The 14,259-nt window shown below is 33.3% G+C and overlaps 1 protein-coding gene across 1 annotated transcript; it reads left to right on the forward strand.

Annotated features, from left to right (window-relative positions):
- Positions 1 to 9,906: 9,906 nt before the first annotated feature.
- LOC100922640 (olfactory receptor 52J3-like) lies at positions 9,907 to 10,848 on the forward strand. Its single transcript, XM_012546917.2, has one exon. The coding sequence runs from the start codon at positions 9,913 to 9,915 to the stop codon at positions 10,846 to 10,848; it is 936 nt and encodes a 311-aa protein (XP_012402371.1). The 5' UTR covers positions 9,907 to 9,912.
- The last annotated feature ends 3,411 nt before the right edge of the window (positions 10,849 to 14,259 follow it).

Consider the following 14,259-nt stretch of genomic DNA (forward strand, 5'->3'; position numbering starts at 1 on the left):
ACAATTAAAATGACTAATTCTATATACTGCCATATTATTTTCCTCAAATTACATTTTTCTCCTGGCTTTCTCCCTTTCCCTCCTCCCTAAGTTTTGCTTCTGACCAACAACTCCTTCAAACAGCCCTTCTCTTTTACAGCCCTTCCCCCTTCCTTAGCCCTTTCCCCTTTTACTTCTAATTTTCTCTTCTATTAGCTTCCCCTCTTCCTTTCTCCTTTTCCCTCCTACTTCCCTATTGAGTGAAACAAGTTTCTCTATCAAAGTAAATATGTCTGATATTCTCTCTTTGAACTAAATTTGATGAGATGAAGGGTCACACAATAGTGATTCTCTTCCCTTCTTTACCTCAATTGTTACAGATCTTTTTTGCTTCTTCATATGCTGTAATTTACCCTATTTTTACCTTCCTTTACCTCCTTTATGATCTCCTTGGAATATAAGTCCATTAGAAATACTGTGGATCAAAGGATATGAACACTTTGATAACTTCTTGAGTAAAGTTCCAAAATGCTTTTCAGAATGGCTGCTTCCATTCATAATTTTATCAAAAATGTATTAGAGTCCCAGTTTTCCCACATCCCCTCTAGTATTCATCATTATCATTTCCTATCTTCTTAGGCAATATGAAAGGTGTGTAGTAGTATCTCAGAGTTGTCTTAATTTGCATTTCTCTGATCAATAGTGATTTAGAGCACCTTTTATATGACTAGAAATGGTTTAATTTTCTTCATTTGAAAATTGTTCACATAATTTGACAATTTAACAATTGGAGAATGGCTTGAATTCTTATAAATTTGAGTCAATTCTCTATGTATTTTAGAAATGAGGCCTCTATCAGAACTCTTAAATGTAAAAATGTTTTCCCAATTTATTGCTTCTCTTCTAATTTTGTCTTCATTAGTTTTCTTTATACAAAAACTTTTTAACTTAACATAATTGAAATTATCTATCTGGTGTTCAATTATGATTTCCATTTCTCTGGTCACATATTCTTTCCTTCTCCACAAACGTGGGAAGTAAACTATCCTTTGTTCTTCTAAGTTGCTTATAATATCACTCTTTGTATCTAAATCATGAACCCATTTCTACATTATCTTGGTATATGGTGTTAAGTGTGGGTCAATGCCTAGTTTCTGCCATACTAGTTTCCAATTTTCCCAGAAATTTTTGTCAAATAGTGAATTCTTATCCTAACAGCTGGGTCTTTGGATTTGTCAAATGCTAAATTGCTGTAGTTATTTACTATTTTGTCCTGTGAACTTTATCTATTCCACTGAATGACTGCTCTATTTCTTATCCAGTACCAAACAGTTTTGATGACCATTGCTTTATAATAGAGTTTTGGGTCTGGCATAGCTAGACTACCTTCATTGGCATTTTTTTTTCATTAATTCCTTTGAAATTCTTGACCTTTTGTTCTTCCAGATAAAGTTTGCTATTATGTTTTCTAGTTCTGTAAAATAATTTCTTGGAAGTTTAATTGGTATGGCACTAAATAAATAGTTAATTTAGGTAGTATTGTCATTTTTATTACATTCACTCAGTCAACCCATGAGCACTTGATATTTTTCCAACTTATTAGATCAGACATTATTTCTGTGGAAAGTGTTTTGTCATTGCATTCATAAGAAATTATTTTACACAGTTAGAAAAAAAAGATGGTGAAGTTCATCTGGAAGTATAAAAGGTCAAAAATTTCAAGGAAATTAATGAAAAAAATGCCAATGAAGTTGGCTTAGTTTTACCAGGCCTAAACTTTTAAAATAGCATTCATGAAAACACTGGGTACTGGCTAAGAAATAGAGTAGTCAATCAGTAGAGTAGATGAGGTTCGCAAGACACAATTGTCAATGACTACTGTAATCTCATGTTTGATAAACCCAAAGACCCAGCTTCTGGGTTAAGAACTTACCGACAAAAATTGCTGGGAAAATGAGAAATTAGTATGGCAGAAAGTAGACATTGAACCACACTTAACACCTTAGACCAAGATAAGGTTGAAATGGAGTCATGATTTAGACATAAAGAATGATATAAGAAATTAGAAGAAGAAAATATAGTCTACCTCTAAGATCTGTGGAGAAGGAAATAATTTATGGCCAAAGAAAAACTTGAGAATATTATGTAAAGCAAAATGGATAATTTTGATTATATTAAGTTAAAAAGTTTTTGTACAAACAAAACCAAAGCAGACAAAATTAAAAGGAAACAGTATCAAACTGTGCATACCCCTTGATACAACACTGTCTCTACTGGGTTCTGTATCTAAAAGATATCATAAAAAAGGGAGAATGACTCACATGTACAAATATGTTTGTAGCAGCCCTTTCTGTGGCAAGAAACTGGAAACTGAGTGGATGTCCATCAGTTAGAGAATGGCTGAATAAGTTGTGATATATGGATGTTATAGAATATCAATGTTCTATAAGAAACAATCAGCAGGATGATTTAAGAAAGGTCTGGAGAGACTTATATGAGCTGACGCTAAATGAAGGGAGTAGAACCAAGAGACCGTTGTATACAGCAATAACAATATTATATGATGATCCATTCTGATGGTCCTGTACCTTTTCAACAATTAGGTGATTTGGGTCATCTCTGATGGTCGTATGATGGAGAAAGCCATCTTGGCCCAGAGAGGAGTGCAGAAACTGAGTCTGGATCACAACTTAGAATTTTCACTTTTTTATTGTTGTTTGCTTGCATTTTGTTTTTTCACATTTTTAACCCTTTCTAATCTGATTTTCTTGTGCAGCATGACAAGTGTGAAAATATGTATAAAGGAATTGCATGTTTAACATATATTGAATTAAGGGTTGGGGGGAAAGGAGGGAGAAAAAATTTGGAATACTAGGTTTTGCAATGGTGAATATTGAAAACTATATGAATATGCTTTGAAAATGAAAAAAAAACTAATATATTAGGAACATTGATATTAAAGTTTTGAATATTCATTTACAATATATATACAACATCCAAAACAATATATGCAATACAACTTTGAAAAGTGTTGATCTAAATTCTTCCATTGATCTACCCCTCTATTTCTTTAAAACAGTATGAGATGGTTTTGAAGATCAGTAATTTATTTTGTAGCTATTTGTCATGGAATTGCTTTGGGATATATTTTTCATCATCATCACCATTATCATTATTATTATTACACAGTAATATAATTTTGAGAGGCTTATTTTTAGGCATGAAACTTTGCTAAAGTTATCAAGTATATTAAATACTATCTTTCTTGATTCTATAGTGTACTCTATTTTATCATGAAATTATCAAATACAAATATGTTTACCTTCTCTTTACCTATATTTAGAAAATAAAGAAAAGTGTCCTGTGAAGGGAATAAGAATTTATATATCTATAGTGTGACAGGTACTATGTTAAATGCTTTAAAAATATTATCTTATTTGCATATATTTTGATGACCACTACTTGCTAATATAGTAATATAGTTCAGCTAGGCCATCTTCAATTGCATTTTTAAATTTTTTAATTTAATTTTTGATATTCTTGACCTTTTGTTCATCCAAATGAACTTTGTTATTTTCTTCTAGCTTTATACAGTAATTTTAGCAATTTGACTAGTGTGATAGCTCCATATATTTCAACACTTATGGTGACAACTTTAGAAAAGACTCAAGGATACTAATTAAGATGAATCCTCTATCAGCCTTTCCAAAAGAAATCTGTGACCCATTCTATTATTTTCCCTTAATTTTTAAAATTTCTTTCCATATCATTTATAGTAAGAATGCTGTCAAAGATTGCATTCATTCTCTTTGCTATTGAATACATTCGTTAGTCATTGAACAAAATGTCTACATTAGAATCTGAATATAAAAGTTATTTATAATAATAATAATAATAAAATTAAATAAATGATTGTAAGCTTAAAAAGGATTATTCTCTGGTGACAGCCTGATCTGTTACCTGAAAAAATACCATAAGAGTTCCAGGATGAAGAGCTTGGCACAAGTTGTGCAAAAACTTATAGAATCCAGTCACCCATTGATTTAAATAATGTGTCAACAAGATACTTTTAAAACAATTCTCATATTCATATATTAATATATTTTATTATAAATAATTTCTATAAAAATCATTTTATATGATTTTTTTAAAAATATGAAAACCATTCCTTAGCCTTCTTCTTCCTTTCCTTAATGTGGTAAAGAGGATCGATAGGAATGTGAGGGGTGGCAACAAATCTAGGATAGTCATTAGGTCGAGATTGGAGTAACTAAGGAATAAAAGAAACCATCAAAGGCACACAGCAGTAAGCAAATAAAGTAGCTTGGGATCAATGAGTACACATGATTAATAAAGATCTGTTTATCATGAAGCCACTTACATAAGAAATCATACAAAAGACTGACTAGAAATTCTCTTAGAATTGACAAACTTATCTTCCAGGAAGGTGAGTGAACACAGAGTATGGAATGAGAAAATAAAAAGGAAAACAGATAGAAAGCAGAGACATTAATTCTGGGACCTGAGGATGGAAGCCTTTTGTTAAGTTTAAACCTGGAGTCAGGAAAATTTTGCAGAAGGACGAGAGATAAATATGTTAGCTCCATGCTACCAATAGGCTTTCTCATTCTCATAATGGCCTTAGTGAATTTTCTTTAGTATTTTTGGTTAAGATGAAGCTAATTATACTTGGAAAAATCCTGGGGAATCCTTTCATTTATTGTGTACTTTTCATATAGGAATGAATACTTTTCTTACTCCTCCTTCCCTTTCTCCCATCACTTTGAGGCTTTAAAATGTATACCTATCTAACAATGTCCTGGAATTCCTGGAACTGGGTCCTATTTTTCTGGGGTTATATCTCTTCCATGTCAGAGTGAAGAAAAGAATATAACTTGATTTTACCCAGCTTCATTCTTGGGACCATAAGGCAGCTGGATTTAGACATTCAGCAATGTTTCTGTCCCAATTACCACTCATGACTATTTTCCTTCCTCATGAATCCTAAAAGAAGCAAAGGTCCACTTGCCTCAGATACAATATCAATAACCAACTAAATCCCCAAGTGCCATATCTGGGTCCCTGATGACAAAGACTTTCAGCAGTTTAGCTTAAGATATCTGGGTTCTGGTACTCAAGTCCCTCCCTATTAAATATGCCTGACTCATGGGAGGCCTTTGTGAACATCACACCCTAGAGGGCTATTGTTCCAGTATAAAACCTCCTTCCTCGAGACTGATTAAATGGGATTGCTGACAGAAACCTGGAAGAGACACCTTTTGCTACCAGATCTGGTAAATTATTCCCTGGTAATAGGAAAAGGCTTTTGGGTACCTACCTAATTCTCCAAGACTAAAAGAAGGATCATTAAAGAAAAAGCTAAAAATAGACTAAGGGAGATTTTGACAGGGCCGCCAAGAATTTTTTCACAAAAATCTAACTGTAAGATCACACACTTGGACATTTTGAAATCAATGAAAATATAGGCAATAAAAGAATAGTGTTAGTTTATTAGATATAGATTACATGACTTTAAGTTAAGATAATTATTATACTGATTATGTTATAATTACTGATAATACTGATAATACAGTATAAATACTGATTATGTTAATATATTTTATATATTGAGATGCATTATATAAAATGGCAATAATGATAACTGGCATTTATATAACACTTCAAAGTATGAATATTATCTCCTTTGATACTCACAATAATCTTGTAAAGGAGGTACTATTATTGTTTATTTCATAGATAAGGAAACCAAGGCCAGGAATGACTTCCAAGGGTCAAAAAGGTAATAATTTTCTGAGGGAGGATTAAAAATTTTTGCCTCTTTGTTTCCTGTTTTTCAGAGGATCAACAAGGGCTATCCCACCACTCTCCTCTCTATCCTTTGCTCCAGAATTATCATCCCAGATTTTTAAAGGAGCCTAGCTTTTAAAAGTATAGTCTCTTATTCTAGGATTCAAATCAATTCAACAATAACTCTGAAGTGAGACAACTTGTATTCATATCTTGGATCATTTTATTGATATGACCCTGGGGAGGATACTTTTCCTCAATGTATCTTAGTTTTCTCATTTGTAAAATATGATAATTAATTTAGATGGCTTCAGAATTTCCTTCCAGCTTGATATTTCTGGTTCTTAAATTTTCCCTCAATTTCTCTCATTTGATTTTGAAGTCTTTTTTGAGTCCTTTTATACATTTTTCCTTGTTAGGTACCCATCTAACATTACTCTTTGGGGTAGAAGAGGCTTTTTTACATCAATGTTTTCTGCTGAAGATGAATGTTAATTTTCCCCATTCCAAAAGTAAGTTTCTATGGTTGAGTTCTTTCTCCTTTTTATGTTCATTTTTTTTTTTTAAATGACAACTATTAGTGTAAGCACTTTCAATTCTTGGGTGGGAGGATAGTGCCTCAGCCTTCACTTCAGCTCTTCTTTCTGACCTGAAACCCCAAAGTAAAAGCCCCACCCTCCTACAATTGCCCACAGTTTGCTTGCTTCACTTCTTCTTCCACTTGCCAATATTTTTCTTCTTTCTCATCCAGGGTCATGTCTCTGCAGCACAGCTGAGACTGTTGTTATTTATCAGCAGTAAAAATGCTTCTTCCCAGACTTAGACCCCAACTCCACAAATTGACCCAGTGGTGAAAGTTTCTGTGATTCTACTTGAAGCTTCCTCTAAACCTAGCTAGCCTCAAGCCTCCCCACCTTCTGCTTTTGGGAGCCAGCCTTCAATGTTTTTATACATCACATGAGTTAAACTCGAGTCCTAGAGTCTTTCTTCTGGTCTTCTCTGGTCATCCTAGGAACACCCTTGTTCAATCCCAAGTCTAATTTCTTTTGTACCATTTTAAGTATGCCTTGATGCACTTTTTTGTTTTGTTTGTGGGGGAAAAATGGAGAGCTTGGATTTTTCTGACCTACTCTGCCATCTTCCCAGAGTCTTTCCCCAACCCCTATTCTAGTAGTATGACTCTTACCTTCACTTGCAATGCCTTAAATTCTCTTGCTTTTCCTCCCCTGTGATAAAACAACTGAGCCAGAACTAAATCCTTTCAATCAATCAATCAAAATACCCTTCAATCTTTTTATTCCATGAAAAAATGAGCAGAAGATAATGAGCTGTTGCAGTTATATTTATCATTTTATGACTATTTTCCTTTGATAAAATTATATAAACAAGAAGTGATCATGTATAACAGCTCTCATAATTAAAATCTAAGGATTAGAAAAAAACTCAAAAGGGCATCTAGTCCAAAGAACTTGAATAGGATTCCCTCATGAGTTGATAACTAGCTTTCACTTGAAAACTACCAAATACTGGGAACCCATTTCTTTGCAAGGCAAAGCATTGTGTTTTGCTTAGCTCTAATTATGAACAAGTTTTTTCTAACATTAAGTCTTTTCTTGTCTTCTGATATCCTGAGCACAATAGCTATAACCTCTATTTATTTCTTTTTTTGTTTCTATGTTCTCTTTTTCCATTTTATTTTATCTTTGTTTCTTTAGGTCTGTGACTTTCTTTTGTCTACTCTCAATAGAATTTAATATACAGTTATTAAGTATCCATGACACAGTGATAGTTTACTGTCCCTATCAACTTGCTCTCTTTATAGACTGTTTTTGGTCTGAAGTAACTAGCCAAACCAAGAGACTTCAACTAAAGGACCAGAATTACATTCATTATTGATAATTTATACTAAGACAGGAGTCATCACTGTGGGCTTGGGTAGTCAAGATGTTCTTCCCATAAAACGCATGATTTTTGATGAAGCTCAGAAGTTGGATAACATGAATATACCTGGAGATGTTCCAAGTTGAAAGAAATGCAATGGACATGTGTGTCTCTCTGTGTGTAGTTTCCTAGGCCAGACAGATTATGAGTTCTTTAGAACTACAAGATTCTGAGACTCAAGTTATCAAACTGAAGTTTGATAAATCAACTATTGTGTGAAGGTAATTCTTTTAATTTAGGAATTGTACTACTGATAGTTTCTCAGTTCACTTAACAGATTTAAGTGTTAGGGATTCTGTGATTCTTTGATCATAGAGAGCTCAGTAAAGAATAGAGAGTACAGAGAATTAGAAGAGATCATTTTTGGGGTTTCAGGTATCTTTTTATAAAAATTTCAAAGATCAACATTTGCATTTGCTACAATAGGATGATGATGGTGAGAATATAATAAACCATCACAGTGTGGGAAACAGCTGGTGTGTCTATAGCTCAGCAAATAGATAGAAGTCACAAAAAGCAGGAAAAATGGCAGATCTAGATGAAGCTCAAGTAAATGCAGAGGAATCTCAAAAGCAGAATCTAATAGAAAGTGGTCAGAAAATTAAGAAAAAAGTGTTGTGTAGCAACATAGCTAAAAGTCAGCTTATTTATAAATGCCTATAAATACATATCAAATTATTAAAAATAATTGCCCAGTTTTTTTCTCTAATTGAGTTTCCCAGGGTGGTAACTCCAGTGTTAACATTTAGAGAATTCATCTTGGAATAATGATTCTGAGAAATCCTAGCCCTGGACTATATGGGAATCCATTCTTTTCTTTTTTTGTTATGCTAAAGTATGTGCTAGAAATTCCCCTTTGTAGAGATTTGTTGTAATGTAACTCTAGAATGGTACATAATACTATTAAATAGAGTTTTTGTTTGTTTGTTTGTTTTTTTAAACCAAACCTCTGACCTTAAGACTGTGTTGTTGTTCCATGAGAATATCTATAACTCAAACTTTTCTTCCCAGTTTTCTGAACTGGAGTTAACCACTTTAAGGTTTCTACATTGTCTTGCTCAGTGATTTACACTTTCTCACTAGAATTAGGGTCTTAGGTCAGGACTATTGTTCAGTAGGGACACAGAGTAAAATCTATGTTTCTAACCAAGGTTAAGAATTAGTTCACCATCAAAAATAAAGCTAGTGGGTATGTCTGAGATTAGTGTTTTAAAGCTCAATCTTTATCTAGATAAGGGACACTGAGTGGCCAAGTGGATAGAATTCTGGGTTTGGAGCCAGGAAGACTCATGTTCCCGAGTTCTAAATCCAGCCTCAGACAATAAGTAGCTGTGTGAACCTGGGCAATTAACTTTACCTTATTTGCCTAAATTTTCTCATCTGTTAAATGAACTGTAGACAAAAACGGCAAGCCACTCTTGTATCTTTGCCAAGAAAACTCTAAACAGAGTCTAAACAGAGTTGAATGGGACTGAAAAATGACTGAAAAACAACATAGTTTAGTAATTCATTAACTTTGGCTGTAACTAACAAATTCTTGCATAATTAAATCAGTAACATTGACTTTCTTATCTCCAAATCAAGTAAAATCAAATCAACAAAAAATTATTAAAAGTATCTACTATGTGCCAGCACTGCACAAGGCACTAGGAATACAAAAGAAAGACAAAACTCTTTCTGCTTTTTGGGAGCTTATATAATAATAGAAGACATAACATATAATCAATTGCATAGAAATAGAACATATCCAGGATAAAATGAAGATAATTAACAGAGGGTAGTCTTAAATTAAGGGGGATCAGGGAATCTTCTTATAGAAGTAGGGATTATAATTGGAATCTGGAGGGAATCCAGAAGGCAGAGACAAGTAGGGAGAGAGCATTCCAGGTTTGAGAGGATGAACAGAGAAAATGCAAAGAGTGAAGATATAAAGTGTCATGTGTAAGGAACAGCAAGGAAGTCAATTTCAGTAAATCATAGAGTATGTGGTAGATAACATATGTAAAGTGGATAAAAATTTAAAAAAATAGGGAAGGAAATAGCAACATAGCAAATATCTTCTTTGTAATAATACTTGGGTTAACCATTACATAGCCATCTCTATTAGTATTATAATAATAATTTTTTTTTTTTGTCTTTTTCCAAGGAGGAACAATTTCAGCTGACATTTCAGTCTATGGCAGGATGTCACAACCTAATGCCACTGCCTTTCACCCAAACACTTTTATCCTGCTGGGTATTCCTGGGCTGGAACATATCCATTCTTGGCTGTCTTTGCCCTTCTGCTTCTTATACATTATGGCAATTTTGGGCAATGTCACAATCTTACTAGTGATATGGATTGTACAGACACTCCGTGATCCTATGTTTTATTTCCTGGCTCTGCTCTCCACAATTGACCTTGCATTCTCAACAACTTCTGTGCCCCGTATGCTTGGAATCTTCTGGTTTCAGGCCCATGAGATCAGCTTTGGAGGTTGTATGGCCCAAATGTTCCTCATCCACAGTTTCACTGGCATGGAATCTGGTGTCTTACTTGGCATGGCTTTTGATCGCTATGTGGCTATCTGCACCCCTCTTCACTACACAACCATCTTAACAGTTCCAGTGTTGACTGGCATTGGAATAGTTACTGTGCTCCGCCCTGTTTTGCTTATGATACCTGTCATTATTCTGGCCTACCGCCTGCCCTATTGCCAAGCTCGTATCATTGCACACTCTTACTGTGAACACATGGGTATTATTAAGTTGGCCTGTGCCAACATTCGTGTAAATGCCATCTATGGCCTCTTTGATGCTTCCTTTCTTGTTGTGGATCTCATCCTCATTGGGGTTTCCTATGCCTTTATTCTCCATGCAGTCTTTTGTCTTCCTTCCCATGATGCCCGGCTCAAGGCACTGAGCACCTGTGGTTCACATGTAGGAGTTATGTGTGTCTTCTACATACCTGCCATTTTCTCCTTCCTTACTCACCGATTTGGCCACCATATTCCCATATATGTTCATATACTTATTGCCAATCTTTATATGATTATCCCACCAGCACTCAACCCTGTTATCTATGGTGTGAGAACCAAGCAGATTCGCGAGCAGGTACTCTGGGTCTTCACTGTCAAATAGATCCCAGAACCTTCTTAAAGATCATGGAGAATGCCTTGCAAAATGCATGTGCCCTAGACTCCAAAATAGGCTAGGCCTCCTGGTGGAGCACTTGGTATTTGTTTGCAGTTTGAGGAACTCAGTGACAGCTAAGTATAGGTAAACATCTAAACCACTCCAGGCTTGAAAGACTTTTCTTAGCCTTCTAATGACTAACTACATAGCCTTCTACTATGATTACTCCTAATAACTACTCTTCATAAAATGCTTACTACATTCCAATCACTGCAAAGCACTTTGTAATAATTATTTCATTTGAGATCCTCATGGCAAGTCTAGGTTATTGCTGTTCAGTTTTTCAGTTATATTACCTTTCCATTTTGTGAGTCAATGTAAGTAGAATTAATAGGAAGAAAATTTTCATATACAAATATCCAGTCTTGTATAACACATAAAAAAGTCATGTCCTTTTATATTTAATGCAAATTTATTTATTGATTTTAATATATATGATTATCCACACAAACTGCTATAATATGGTATTATAGAGATTCATTTATAATATTGTTTCTCCAAGAACATATCTATTGTGCCAAATGAAATATATAGATGATGAAGAGATTCACCTTAAATATTTTCTTAGGAGGCAGCCTATGATCTCTCCTGACTCATTGCTCAACTATAACAAGGAGTATATATTCTCTCCCAAATAATTTAATAAACAATACTCATGAGCCAATAACCACATTTTACCTTTATATGGAAGGGAGGGAGTAAACAGACATTTATTAAATATCAACTATAATTTTAAAGCATTTGAACTTTATTCTCTAATAATAACTAAGTCTTTGCTGCATTAAAAGTATGTATTTTTTTTTTTTCAAAATAGTATTTTAAAGTATAGTGCTCCAGTATTTAATCCTAGTTTGGGAAACTGGGAATGGTTGAAATGAAATTGTTGTGAGGATAAGGAATAATTTTGGAGGAGAAGTAAGATACAAAGAAAGTTAGAACAGCAAGTGGTAATATTCAAATAGGAGAATTTCAATGTTGTGGGCATGAAAAATTTGTGAGGAATAATAAAATAAAGGATACAAATCAATGCACCAATAAACAAGCATTTATTAATTATTTATGGAAAAGAGGGATTCTAAGAGACAAATATGAAGAGAGAATATATTCTAATCATGGAAGATATCCAGGATAGTTTTCCTTTATAATTCCTTGAAAGATGATTTCTAGGTTCTTTTTTAAAAAAATATGGCTTTTGAATATGAGAAAACAGGTACACTAATGCATTGTTAGTAAAGATGTGAAATGATCCAACCATTCTGGGGAGCAATTTGGAATTATGCCCAAAGGTCTATTAAACTGTACATACTCTTTGACCCAGCAGTGGCACTACTGGGCCTGTAGCTCAAGGAAATTATAACAGGGGGAAAAGGATCCACATGTACAAAAAATGTTTGTAGCAGCTATTTTTAATGGAAACAAAGAATTAGAAAATAAGTAGATTCCCATTAATTGGGGAATGGCCGAATAAGTTGTGGCATACAAAGGTAATAGAATATTACTCTTCTATTAAAAATGATGAACAATCTGATTTTAGAAAGGTCAGGAACAATCTGCATGAACTGATACTGATAGAAACAAGCAGAACCAGAAATACATTGTACACAGGAACAGCAAGAATATATGATGATCAGCTATGAAAGATTTGATTCTCAGTAGTTCAGTGACCCAAGGCAATCATAGTAAACTTTTAATAGAAAATGCTATATGAATTCAGAAAAAGATCGAATATAAATCAACACAAGCTATATTTTTTTCTCCTCCTCCTCCTCCTCCTCCTCCTTCTTCTTCTTCGCTTTTTTCTCTACCATGGTTGCCCTATCATTCTGATTTTTCTTTCCTACTATGATTCATAAAGCAATGGACATTCTCAAAAATTAATTAATTAATTAGTTTGTTTTAAATAAAATTATTAAATACTTTTAAAAAATGATAGTTAAAAAAAAGTAAAAAAAAAAAAAAAAAGAATTGGCCAAATGCAAAAGGAAGTAATAAAGCTAACTGAAGAAATTTTCACTATAAATTAGAATTAGACAAATGGAAGTGAATGATTCAGTTGAGACATCAAGAATCAGTAAAAAAAAAAAAAAAAATAGACAGCAACAACAAAAAATGAAAATAGAAGAAAATGTAAATATCTCATTGGAAAAGCAACTGACCTGGAAAATAGATCTAGGAGAGACAATGTAACAATCATTAGACAACCTAAATGTGACAATGGGAAAAAAAAGTCTGGGTGGCATCCTCCAAAAAATCATCAAGGAAAAGTAACTGGTATTCTAAAAAAAGAGGGAGAAATTGCAATTGAAAGAATCAACAATCACCTTCTGAAACAAACCCCCAAACTTCAAGGATAATTGTAGTTAATTCAAGAATTATGAGATCAAGGAGAATATATTACAAGCCTCCAGAAATAAACAATTCAAATATTGAGGAACCACAATAAAAATTACCAAGGACCTGGCAGATTCTTTAAGGGGTTGAAAGGCTTCAAACATAGTATTCCAAGAGGTAAAGGAAACTGGCCTACAACTAAGGATTGGCTATCCAGCAAAATTAAGCTTGATCTGTCAGGAAAAAGGATAAACATTCAATGAAATAGGGGTTTTCAATCATGTTTGATGAAAAGAGCAGAACTGAACAGAAATTTTGATCTCCAAATACAAGACCCAAGAGAAACATCAAAAGATAAACAAACAGAAGAAAAAAAAACTGTCCTTTTTTTTTGAATGGGAAAATTTGCCTTTCTTTTCTTTTCTTTCTTTTTCTTTTTTTTTTAAATAAAGCCTTTTATTTTCAAAACATATGCATGAATAATTTGATAACACTGACTCTTGCATACCCTTGAAGAAAGAAAGAAAAAAAAAGACATTAAAGGAATTAGAGTAGGTAATGAGAAAACCAATTATCATTCTTTGCCGATGATATAATGGTATACTTAGAGAATCCTAGAGAATCAACTAAAAAACTACTAGAAACAATTCACAACTTTAGCAAAGTTATAGGATACAAAATAAATCTACATAAATCATCAGCATTTTCATAATTATCAACAATATCCAGCAGCAAGAGATACAAAGAGAAATTCCATTCAAACTATAGATAAGAAGCATATGAAGAAGATTGCAAAACACTTTACACAAAAATGAAGTCTGGTCTAAATTCTTAGGAATATATCAAGTCTTCATGGGTAGGCCAAATTAATATAATAAAAATGATAATACTACATAAATTAATGTATTTATGCAGTGCCATACCAATCAAACTCCTAAGAAATTATTTTACATAACTAGAAAAAATAATAACAAAGTTCTTCTGAAAGAACAAAAGGTCAATAATTTCAAAGTAATTAATGAAAAA

The sequence above is a fragment of the Sarcophilus harrisii genome, chromosome 3 (genome assembly GCF_902635505.1).
Source record: "Sarcophilus harrisii chromosome 3, mSarHar1.11, whole genome shotgun sequence".
Classification (NCBI taxonomy): domain Eukaryota; kingdom Metazoa; phylum Chordata; class Mammalia; order Dasyuromorphia; family Dasyuridae; genus Sarcophilus; species Sarcophilus harrisii.

Coding starts and splice junctions, on each gene's coding strand:
- LOC100922640 (XM_012546917.2), top strand. CDS start 9,913: ATGTCACAACCTAATGCCACTGCCTTTCACCCAAACACTTTTATCCTG.